The 12,655-nt window shown below is 47.0% G+C and overlaps 1 protein-coding gene across 1 annotated transcript; it reads right to left on the reverse strand.

The window, feature by feature from the left end:
* Window positions 1-7,405: 7,405 nt before the first annotated feature.
* LOC104073387 (ephrin type-B receptor 2-like) lies at window positions 7,406-11,727 on the reverse strand (the record flags this gene model as incomplete). Its single annotated transcript, XM_009573119.1, has 3 exons — window positions 7,406-7,716; window positions 10,692-10,847; window positions 11,534-11,727. Coding segments are annotated over 3 exons (459 nt in total), but the record flags the coding sequence as incomplete, so codon positions are not given.
* Between the last annotated feature and the right edge of the window lie 928 nt (window positions 11,728-12,655).

The following is a 12,655-nucleotide window of genomic DNA, read 5'->3' on the forward strand; positions in this document are numbered from 1 at the left end:
CAATAGAGTGTTTGGGCTTTTAAGAGATTTAAACTGTGTCAGTCCCAAGAACACGACGGTATAAAAGAAGTGCTATAGGAATGCTGTCATACACCCCATACCCCCAGGCATCCGTGACCCAGAAAAACTGGAAGAGGTATTTTTGTGTTGAGGAGAATATTCTTTCACAAATTTGTCCAGTCATCTTTTGAATCCATCTAGTGCTTGGTATCAACGTCCTCCAGCAATGAGTTCCACCCTTCAGTCATTGTGCTTTGTGCCAAAGAATATTCTGCTGCACCTGCCTTAGTGCTTTTATTGTGCTTATTCACCTTACTCACATCTTTCTTGATTTAATGGCATGAATTTTTTTATCACCATGGTTTACCCCTGCCAGACCAAGAATCAAAATCTATTTATCTTTTACACCTCCCAAAGACTTCTGGCTATTCCTGAGGCCCGTATCTGTATATTCTTTAGTTTCTGTGTATCCCTTTTGAGTTGAGAAGAACAAAAGTATTGCCAGCATTTGAGAAGCCAGCACATCAGAGATTTACTGGCTCGTAACAACATTCTTGTGTGAAGGCTACTGAGTGCTAATATTTGTTAGCAATCAGAGACTTCACATTTATTCTCCACTAGCAAAGGCCAAGCAAGGGTGTGGATTTGCCACAGCATCTGTCTCAGGCTGGTGGCCACAACGCCTGCGAGGCACTGTTCAGTTGGGCTCTGGCGCTTCTGCCAACCTCCGTCTCCCTGACTCACAAACCAGCTCATCACCACAAACCGGAGTCAGTGAGCTGGAAGGGCAGAAGAAAGGCAATTTGGAGGAAAAGGGTGATTTGACTGTCAGCTTAAACCTCAGGTTAGAATAACGTGCTTCCCCCTAGTCCTCCTTGAACTCCTTCCATTAGTTTTTGCTAACATAGCAGTCTGGCTATTAGACTCGACAAAGTTTAATCCTTTCCTCCTAGACTCAGGAGGAATCATCAAAGGAGACAGCATGACGTCTGTGCAGGAACTGAAGACTGACCTTAGAGGTAGAAGTAGAAGCTACAGTTGAGACAACTGAAAAATTCCTGAAATTTACTGGAACGAAAGAACTGGAAAAGGATCAACCAAACATTTGTTATTCTTTTTGCATGAAGGCAAAATGGAGTTCCTGAAAAAAACGAGGCACGCAAGGTCAAGTCTTGTGGCTTGCTTGCAGGAGTGGCAATCAGGGGCACTATGAATATCTAAGTCTGTGGTTGGAGTGAGCAAGTCAGTGGTCAGACAGTGCTACAGAAGCGGGACTGCTGCTGCACTCCTACAAAGCACAGGACTGCAGAGAAAATTCTTACAGAATTGAAAAAAAACCAACATTGGGGAGAGAAACTGCTGAATCCATTGTAAGACAGCTGAGAATGCAGATTAAGACAAACAAAGATTTGCGGGGAGAGAGGACTTCTTGCTTCCAGTCCCAAATTTCTGCAAATAACATTTGTCAGTGGAGTTGGCAGGAATAACAGAGGGAGAGCAATAAGGTAAATTCCAGGAAATATTTGCACAGTGCAGGGAGTTTTCTAGGAGACCTGTGGAAGATTGCAACACATATGGAAGCAAACACAGACCAAAGTTGTGTCCTGTCTTTGGAAAGGGTTCAATAGCTACAAGAAGCAAAGTCATCCTGGAGAATTCTAAAGACAAGGCCAAAATGTGACTGAAGAGAAAAAAACCATGTATATTCTGCATAGTAGGAGGACTCTAGCAGCTCTCAGCAATGACAAGATGAAATCACTAATACAGACGAGAATTTTTTGGTGGGAATTGCTCGTGAGACAGCCAGTGGCAGAATGGCACTGAATTGTGAACATGGTGGAGCCAACATCACGAGGAGATGGGACCAGTGCTCAAGTCACAAACCAGAGCTCCAGGACAGAATGTGGGCGTCTTGACTGCAAGCAGGTACAGCTCACATCACGCAACTCTGAGGACATCTCATTTGGCTTAATTGATTGAGATAAAGGACTATTGATCCCAGAGCTGAAAGCATGTCAAACACCAGGTCACTAAGAGATTGCAGTGCAAAAGGAGGGGAACACAGCAAGGAAGATAAGTTTTAGGATGCCTTTAATGGCATGGGATAACTGCCAGCTGAATATAAAAATGAAGTTGGTACTACATGAGTTGTTCATATCACTTTGAAGGAGGAAATGCTGAATCCTATATGTGAAGAATTTGTAAGTATGTAAAATTTTTGAAGACGGAAAAAGACCTACATTAAATTAGCCTCAAGTTAGACACACAGAAAGGAAGATGAAATACATTAAAAAAATAGACTCCACTAAAACAAACCAGACAACAGTGATACTTTCAGACACTTTGGATTCATACATCCAAGGCAGCCACAGATTTATTTTATTATCAGACGATACAACTGTTAATGATGCAGCAGAGTTCAAGCCCTGACTCCAGGTTTTGTATAAATCAGCCTGGAAAATATAACAAGAGGTTTTCTCAACTGCTCAAACCCACCAAGAGGTTTTCTCTACAGGCCACTGCTAATCTGCAGCCTGTGTGATGATTACTGGGAAAGAACCTTTCCTTTAAGACCAATTCAAAGAACAACTTCAAGGGGTGTGGGAGAAGCATTATTAATATAGCACCTAATACTGATAAAATACTGATAAAACATCCTCTCTCCTTAGCTCACGAAATGCCGGACCAGGACGCACTCTGCACTGGATAGCGCTTAAGCAGCCAGTGAAGAGAGCAGGATCCTGCTGTTGGGGCTGGCCAACAGTCCCTTTATGGCAGATCTTCCAAGCCAGAGCTACGTGAAGATGCAGCACTGCTTTCTCCCCAGCCTCGCACGGGGTACCGTTTTATACCTTTCCCTGCACGTGGTTCTCTTCTTGCTAACACTGGTGCGTACTGGTCCAACGATGCTAACAAGATGACTCTGCTATATAATGACTGGCATGGAGTTGTGGGATAAAACTCGACATTTCAATTATAATACTAAATTAATACTGCATAACTGGTAAACCCTGTGACAGCCACATTTACCCGGATCACACGGAAGCCCCGTGCGTGGATCGCTGCCATCAAAAGCTCCTGCTCAGTGGTGCGGATGCAGTGGAGAGCAGAAGCCAGACGGTAGCAAGCAGCTCCTCAGCTGCTGAAACCCACAAATCTCCATTAAGTTTATGAAAGGTAGTTCTGAGATTTTACTGGGGAGGGGGGAAGATAATTTGGGGAGGGGGAGTGCAGTTCATAGTGCCCTGTTTCTGCGTCCCCACAGGCGGCAAGGACAAGTCATTCCTCATGGCAGTGCTGTATCTTCCAAGTTTGTTTTTCCTTTTGCCTGGCCCATCCCTTTGCTGCTAATTCCAGGTAAAGGGCTGGTGGCAACAGCTGAAAATGACCCACTAAATACATTATCATGGAGCCTCTTTTAACTTTTAACTATCCACATATGCTTTGCTTTCTCCACTCAGTCCCATGATGTTCTGCATGATTTGAACTTCTCACTGGCCAACCAACTCAGTACTTTCAACCTAGCACCCTGCTCAGCTCTCCTACCGGCTGCCAGCACCAGCCGTGGGTGACCCTCAGCAGCAGACGGCAGCGGGAATCAGAGGAGGAGAAGGGTAGGTCTGGGAGGTAGCTTGAAAGGTGGAGGGGAAATGTGAAAATTGCAACAAGCTGCCTGAAAATCTCATTGCGATAATTTTTGTTAAGTATTCACACATGCACACATGCACATGCACAACAGTATTTCACAGTGTCAATGTTAGCAAGTGCCTTTTCCCCTTGTTACATGTTCTCCCCGTGATGCTGAGTTTTGCCATTAGACTCATGTTTCATAGCAGTACATTGGATACCCATGAAATAAATATGTTAAAGTCACTGCAGTGACTCTGCCCTCCACTGGAGCATGCTCCAGAGGCATTTACAACCAAAGTACTTTACAGGAACTTGGTTCCACATGCTCCCAGGAGAGCTGGAAGGATGCAGAAAATTGCAGTGTTTTATGGATCATTTCTATTTTAGGTCCAGTTCTCCATTAGTCCTACATAGTCAAATACAGACAGATGTCACAGCGATGCCTGGTATAAACAGATGGGAACGTGTTACTTTTAGTACCAACACCATGTGATTTTTGGTTAGAAGAAGAGACAAGGATGTGCTTTCTCTGTCCTGCAGGCAGCTGCCACGGCTTTGGTGAGTTGTGGCACTGAGCTCGGTACGGTCCCATCCTTCACAGTGGGTTGGGTCTGGTAGGTAGATGTGTATAATGCTAGCCAGCGAGGAGATTCAGTGCATTAAGAGAAAACGCCTCCAAATGAAGACCTGAAGTGCCCTTCCAAGCCCTGTCTACTAATGACTGGCTCTGAAGGGATGCTGCCTGGCCATTGCTCCTCCTTCGTGTCTGCAGGAATGTAAGGGATGGCAGAGAACAGTCAAGAATTGTCTGGGAAGGACAACTGAAGGGCATCATGTGCTCCTTCCACATGGCTGCCCCACAGGAATTTGCTGGTGAGTCCTCTAGACAGATAGCTCTCCTTGCAAAGCTCCCTTGTACATAAAGGAGCCGGTTGGCTGCGGCTAGACAACTTGGCACAGCACCGTGCTTCCCTCAGCCTGGACTGCCACCAAACAGCTTCAGACATGCTTTTGGGAAAGACTGACAACTGCTCCTTGTTAAAATACAGCAGCTACAATGTGAGACGGAGACGCACCACGTGAGCAGTTCTCACTGCTGCTCCGCACTTCTACAGGAGAGGGTGCACGGAGAAGCTTCTTGTTTCTCTGTGTGCCCTCTGCAAGCACTTCGTGTGGTTGAGTTGACACCATCAATTTTTGCACGCTGCTCTCGAGAAGCTGAGTCCATCTCCAGGAGCAGTGCTTTTTCAATGCAAGGGCATTAAAAGCATCCCTTTGCTCGATACACAGGTTAAACCAGGCTGGATATAGGACAGACAGCTGATGGATGTCCAGGCACCACCTGCGCACAACGTGCCGATAGTCCGCTCACCCCTCACTCTCTCTACGCCATATTCTGCCATCTGAAAGAGATGTAGGGCGATGGCATTGCTGTCAGAGGGCATGCACTGTGGGCGCTGAGAACAGAATACATCCCTGCGTCCCCAGCACACACCCGCTACTGATGTTCACACGACTACGGATGCACTTTTGGATGCAAGAACAGGGAAGTGCTGTTTACGAAGGAAAACACAATCCTGCACTAGAGATTTCAGATGAATAGGGGCTGGAGGGAAAATTCCTCCAGTTAAGGCTCCTGCTGCTGAAGCTGTGCACCAAACATCGGGAGAGTGCAAGAGCTAAGCAGAGAAGTAACTCTCACTTGTAGGGAATGGTCTGCTGCCACTCGTAAGTGCTTCGTTGTCGGATCTGGTCTGAAAGCGGAATATTTTATAAACGGCCTCATATTTTACAAGCAGTCTAGGGAGAAGATGCCTGGCCGCAGAGGTCTAGACAGCTTGGGAGTTTCATCCGCAGCAGACACACTTCCTCTTGGGTCCAGCTCCTGGAAAATACAGCAAACCAGCTCCCAATGAACATGCCTTCAACACCCCATGCTGCCGAAAACGAGTGGAGGACCCTACAAATGACACGGCAATGGTAGACAAGGGCTTGTAAACACAAGTTACGCTGGCCGCGGCCAGGAGATGTGTGGAAATGTGCCACACGTGGCCAGCGGTGGGTGGTGGTAGGCATGTTTGAAAGGATATGAGGTGGTGCTGAACAGGGAGAACAAACCCGATTCTCATTTGTATCCCCCCTGCGCTTGGTTGGTGGTATTCACACATACCAAAGACCTGGTCAGTAACTAAAGTATTTATTTCAGTTATTTATAAATCCACTGATTGACCATTCAGCTTCAACCACAGCATTTTGCCTCCGGAGATCTGGGCTACCAGATCAGAGTTTTTGCCTTTGCTGTCCCAGGTTCTCCTCGAGGCGACCGGCTGAGACTGAAGCTGCCTCAGAGCACCCAGCGCATCATCTAACGAAGGGACTGGGTCCCCGCAGGGCACAGAGCACATCCGCAGAGTTCGGTTACTGTAGTGAACCATCCACAACCCGGCAGCTAACGCAATTCAGACTCTGAGAAACCACGTGCCGCGAGCTCCTCTTAGAGGACCGGGCTTACCCTGCCTTTCTGTGGTACGTGCACCAATCTGACACCTTTCTAAGCAGTCAGACATTTCCAAAGGGCTCTGACAGCCAGCTGTGGAGTCATCATTCCCTCCCACAACCCATCCGCCCTCCCGTCTTTCCCTCCCCCTTGCAACCCCCCCCCCCCAAAAACCCTCTGTGATGCTGCTCACCCCTGCACCAGCAACCCTGAATCGAGCAGGTGGTCATTTCATCTTGGCCAACAACTGGAAACCCAACAGTGAGAAACATCTGTCAGGCCATGACAAATTGCAAAATAACAAACAAGCAAACGGGAGGAAATGTGCATATAAAAAAATTTTTCTCCTGGCATATTGTCAATAAGCTGCAATTTTTCCTTCCCCAGGGAAGGGGTTTAAGTTCTTGAATGATATGATGCTTGGAGATGTCATTTCTTTTTCATTAAAAAAAACCCCAACCAACCAAAAATTTCCAACCCCAAACTCACAAACTGGTGTTAACAAAACAAGGTAAAAGGACAAATCTCCCAACAATGACAACCGAAAAATAAAGGTACACGTCAGCATTTGTAATCAAAAACTACTACATACTGTACTTGGGAAGTCTTCTGGGAAAAGATCATTGGCATCTAGTGAGGACATCACTAAAAGTCTTGTGCATATGATATGTATGAGACAATGATGCCATCGGAGGGTGGATGGACGGACCCTTAGGAAACTGTCACTCACAAAACTGTTCCATGACAAGAGAAAATAAGAGATGTAAAAAGGATTGGTTTTCCCCATCCCCACCCCCCAAGCGTTACAGATTCCTTCTCATTTGTCGGAAACAGCTTCTTCTAGTCTCAGTTTATTTGTTTTTAAAAAAAAAAAGTCTTCAGCTTTTGAAGAAGTCCATCAATTTCTGAGATGCACTTGGTTCCACAGCCCCAAAGAGCTTCAGCTCTCTCTCCCCTTTGAATTGCTAACAGGGGCTTTCGGGAAGGACTGCTGGCTGCAGGACATTCCCAGAGCCACCATCCCACGTGAGAAAGAGAAGTGCTTCTCGTGACCTTTCTTTGCATTCATCTTCTTGAAAAAGTCTCATTGCTCCAGAGGTGCCTGGACCCAGCTGCAGCAGCCTTGTGCAAGAGGAAATAGATGAAGCTGCTCTCTTCTCTTCCTTTGGAGACTCCCATTGGTCTTGGAGCCCTTTTCAAGAATGCAATTGCTTTATTATTATTTAAAAATATTTCATAGTTTTTTTTTTTTTTTTTCAAAATAGTTGTCTTTTTTTGTTCCCTTTTTCCATTGCTTAAATTCTAGAAGCTCTTGGCGACTTCTCATTATTGGTGACAGGGCGTTTCTTCCTGTTGCCATGATCCTCAGAGCAGCTGCCTGTCTCTGGTCCATGCAGAACACTCAAGAACTGGAGCTCGGACATACAGGGGCAAAGGGGAGCAGGGCCTCAAGGAAGAGGAGTAGGAGGACACGTAGCTATCAAACCTCCACAGACTGAATTTGGTTCATCTGTGCTCTCATCACCTGGATACTGTTCAGAATTTTCTTCTGGTGTCCTGCTAAAGTGACCCCAACTCGCAGAATGTCCCTTTGGGAGGAAAAGAAACACCGCATAAATATCAGAAGACATTTTCTCACAGCAGAACAAGCCCGTAGATGAGCGTGGTGTGTAGGGAGCTGAAGTCTCCACAGGTTTATGCCGTAAATGCAACACATGCATGCAAACCTGGTGAATCCTCTGCTCTTTCTCTTTGACTCCTCCTGGCTTCCCCTCCCAATCTTTGCATTTGCTACCTACCTGCAGCACCCCCAGAGTACTGGAAGCATCAATAGAGTGTGAAGCCAAATACCACAGGCTCTGCTCACTGCTTGGAAGTGAATTTGCCTTAGGTTTTCTACCCCTTCACTATTCGGTTCCTTTCTTTGCACGTTTGGATTCTCTCTCTCATTTTGTGACACAGTAACCCATTTTTTCCATCCCTGGAGACATATGAACAGGATGTGCTACACCCTCATCAGTGTGAATCTCACTCCCCCTGTGCAGACGATGGCTGTTCTTGCTACTTTTGCTTTGATCTGATGAGGCCATGAAGTGATAAGCTTTTTGCTAGTTACCCTCTTTGCTAAATCACGGCAATCTAATTTTTGCATTGCTTCTATTTTTTATAGATATTAGGCATCTGGGAAAAACAAAGGTTATGCCAGCAGCATGAGTGTGACTCTGCGTTGGTCCTATCTGTGATCACTCCAGCTGAGTTTGCTGCTCATCCCCCTCTTGGTGGATAAATCTCAGTCATGAATTCTTCTGCTCAGGGAACGGATGGCATTCATGAGACACGACCCATACCTGACTCTAAGGATTTTCAGTTGCCTTTTCTCCTTCCGTGAGTGTTAGGAACAGACTTTTAAGAGGAAGTTGCCTGTTTTAGAGTGAAAGTCAATGGGCAAAGAAGGGTAAGCAGGAGCTCCGAGGAAAGGTGGAAAAAAATCCTCTAGCGCAAGTGGCACACGAGCCACTTGTATGTTTGCTTTAGAGCTTGCTTTAGACCTTGTCTCTTTGGTCAAACAAAAGGAGCATGAAGAAGGAGAGCTGGGCATGGGGCTGGTGGTAACTGCTTGGAGACCACCACTGGAGCATGCTTCAGCCCATGCCCTCTGAGCTCGATGAGAGCGAACATCCAAGCCACGGCTTTGCTGCCGCCCAGACTCCTGCTCAGCAAAGCGACTGGAAACCTGCTAGCACACTACACAGCTCTGGCACCCAGGATGGTCCTTCACAGTGGCTGTTTTTCTCACTGCAAGGGCTTTCCATTCCCTCCTCTGCCCCAGCCAGATGTGCCGAGCTAGGGAATTTTCCTCCTTGGATGAGTTTGGCACTTTGACTTCTGCTTTTGTTCTGATTGGGAACAAAGTCCAAAGTCTTCACTCATGTCTGTAAACCAGAATAAGACTGTGGCCCTGGACAGCCCTGTGCTTCCTAAGCTTTCTGCCCTGGGCATAGATCCTTTGTGGCCCATGTATCTCAGCCTGCAAACAAACCAGTGAGAAAACCTTTCAAGTAGGTCAGTGTTGAAACCACGTGGATTTGGTGAACTGAAACAGTCTTCAGTAAACATTTACACTTTGCTGGCTATCCAAATTTGAAGAAAACAGTGTCTCAAGGCAATTCAGCTGCACTTATGTGATTATCTACTTCTGCAAAGACCAGCGAACATTAGAAGGTGGTTTCAAGTAATGTTGCAGCATGGTTTCCCAAGGAAAAAGGACTTGGAGTGTCCTTCTCTCTATTATTATGTACAGCCAAGCAGGTGAGAAATGTGGAAGGGAGGTTTGTCAAAACCGGTGGGGACATAAGCTGAGGATACCCTTGTGATTGTGATGAAGGCACTCAGAGAGGACTTGGAAGATATTGTGAGGGACATGGTAAGGAACTGGGAGAAGTGGCACTTACGGGACACTGAGCGTGTCCGTGAAAAACCAAACTTCATTAGCTGGACCGCCTGCAGAACTGGTTGCTGTTATATATATTGCAAATAGCACAACCTAGGCAGGGTTGGGTGTGATGTCCCAGTTCGGTCAAAGTTCTTCTTCCCTATCCTTCAGATTTTACGGAGCCTCTTTCTGTTGTATGAACCCAGGCTATAGTGTGCCAAAATCATCCCCAGGGCCTTGGGGGTGTACCACAGATGTACTGAAACAGTCAGAATTGCCACGTGAATTTCCTGGCAGCAAATAAGAACAAAAAGCCAGAAAAGGTCAGTTGGGCTGTTTGCGTGAACAGCTTCTGATTCATTGGTAGATTTAAAGTGTGGAATTAGGCACCAAATCCAAAAACCTTCCTGGTTACCAGGGACAGAGAGATCGTAGCACTTACAGATGGCTTTAATGCTTGGCGCTTTCTTAGGCAGGGTTTCTAAAGCTAACTGCAACCAACCACAAATCTTTCACCAGAGGCATCAAAGCCCCAGCTAGCCCCAAGGGATTTAAAAAACCACCACGAATGGATTTCAGCTGCCTGCTTTCTCTGAAGAACTTGCTAAGATTTTGCCACTGAGGGATGTTTTTAGCGGATGCAGGACAATTCAGAACAAACTTGAAACCATCTGGACTTTCAGATGGCTGCCTTAGGCAGAAATTTGTTTGCAGCGTGCTTGTCTCCATCGCCAATAAGCCGTACATCCAAGAGGAGTCTAAAAGTGCTCTGGAGTGGCTGAGGAATTGCCTGATGCCAGCCTGAAAGCTCCATTTGTTTCATGTTGGGGTTTTGGAGACCCTTGTGGGGGTTTTTGTTTTCACAGTGGGACATGCAGCGTGATAACATGGAAATGAATTCTGCAGATACGGAGCGACAGACAGACACACAGTCTGGAGACAAGACAGAGCCTGCAGAACAGAGTCATTCTGCAGAAACTGAATAGACTAAAAGTGGGTCCACAAAGCAACAAAATCTTTAAAAGTAAAAATACATCATGTAAAAATAAAAACTAATTCAATAACGACCAATTGCTGTTAAACTACTGAGACTTTTCCCCGTGCATTGGGACTAGAAGCCTGGGCACTTACTCTACAGTCATCTGAGATACTACGTCAAAGGTGGTGAAGCCAGCACTGGCAAAGCTCTCCTTGTACTGGCTCATCTTGATGGCATCCAGCCATTCATCCACAGTGTTGAAGCTGGTATAATCTGGGATTGTGCGGTCAAGTAGGGGGAGGTTCATCCTGAAACACAGAAACGGGGAATGAGCAGAACAAACAGCGGCAAGCATGTGTATTTCTGCTGGAGGGACCTGGACCAGCATCATTCACAGTGCCTGTACTGCACCGTATTAAGAAGTACCACCCAGAAAGCTCTCTATTCAACTGAGGGAATGATTGTGTAGAGCATCAGAGAAGTCTCACTGGACCAGTTTGTACAGGAGAGGCAGGAGCCATCAAAGACAATGGGACGCAGCTCTAAAATCCTGGCTGCATAAGGGGAGAAAGTACGTTCTCATAATGGGGCCAGTGCTTCCCCAGACTTGGTGTATCCCCACCCAGTCCAGGGAAACATCATACTGCCTGACGAGGCTTTACTTGCCTCCACTGTGTGTGACTGGACTACCAAAGCAACCATACCCATCCAGCAATCACGTGTACAAGAAACCAAGACGCTCCTCTAACTGCAGAGTACGCTATCCAACTCAATGAGCTGTATGTGTTCACCAGATCTAACCTGTCCAAGGAGAAGGACCAGAGTGACCTTGACATCTTCTAATGCCCTTCCTATAAAGGACCAAACAACACAGGCCAAGCTGCCTCTAAAATAGCTAGCCTAGAGAGATGCGAGGATGATGCCCACCAGGACACAAAGGACAGCAGATCTGCAAATCGGAGCCAAAGACCAAGAGGAAGACAGAGGTACATACCCAGAGGAAAGAGGTGCCATGGCTTTCAGGCTGTTAGGATTTCGGATCATTTTATCTAAGGTGTTGACGATTTGCCCAAATTTGGGTCTGTGGTTTCGATCCTTCTGCCAACAGTCAAGCATTAGCTGGTGCAGGGCATTTGGACAATCCATAGGCGGGGGCAGCCGATAGGCCTGCTCGATAGCATTTATCACCTGCGAGAGGAGAAAGAGAGATCAATACAGTGGCAATAAAATATATTTAATTCATAATGTTCCTTTTCTTGGATCCTGAGGGTGACTGGCATGGCCAACCATACTGCACTGGGGCTGCTCTGCCTACACTTACTGCTGCCCATCATCTCAGCCACTGATTCTTGGAGCAACCCACTACTCTCTCACTCCCAGCCCTCTGCATGCCATGTCGTCTCCTGTGAGGCGACGCCAGCCTTGCTCAGCCGACATGCAGCCTTGCTCACTACTTGTGACGAGCCATGCCCATCAGTCTCCTAATCTGGGGAAAGAGAGCATCCCCACTGCCTCGACAAGGATGTGTGAGCCCGCAGCTCCAGCGATGAGAAAGGTGAGTCAGAGAGAAAGGTTCATGTTTTTGAACAGGTACCCAGCACAACGTAACAGCTCACTGGGAGGAGAACATCCCCATCCAGCGAAGGGTCTGCTCAGGAGTTACAGACAGGATAAGCTGCCCCTGTTTTCTTTCCTCCCGTGGTGCTTTCTACTCCTGCCAACAACCCAGCCCTTCCAGGCAATGGTGTCATGCCATGGGACAGGGCTGGCTGCGCTGAACCAGCAGTAAGAGCTGGATCTCCCCACAGTCCTGGGTACACGCAAACTGAAGCACGCAGTGGGGAAGACCAAGACCTTGGTCAGCAGAGCCAGAACACAGGAGAACTTCGCTACAGCATGTAGAGAAGGGTTGCAGCACACCTTGCCAAAGCCACGCTGCAGCTCCATGGGCCAACGCAAAAAGGCTTTGGCTGCTGCTTGTTTGGTCTCTCCTTACTGCACCACACGACCTGGGAAAATGCCTGGTCTTGCAATGTTCTGTGGAAAAGCACATGCATAAGGGCTAGAGGGTCTTCTTCAAGGGGAACCCCGTCTCCCTGTCGCTCTGCACCTGTGG

This window comes from Fulmarus glacialis, unplaced genomic scaffold (assembly GCF_000690835.1).
Source record: "Fulmarus glacialis isolate BGI_N327 unplaced genomic scaffold, ASM69083v1 scaffold35192, whole genome shotgun sequence".
In the NCBI taxonomy this organism is placed as follows: Eukaryota; Metazoa; Chordata; class Aves; order Procellariiformes; family Procellariidae; genus Fulmarus; species Fulmarus glacialis.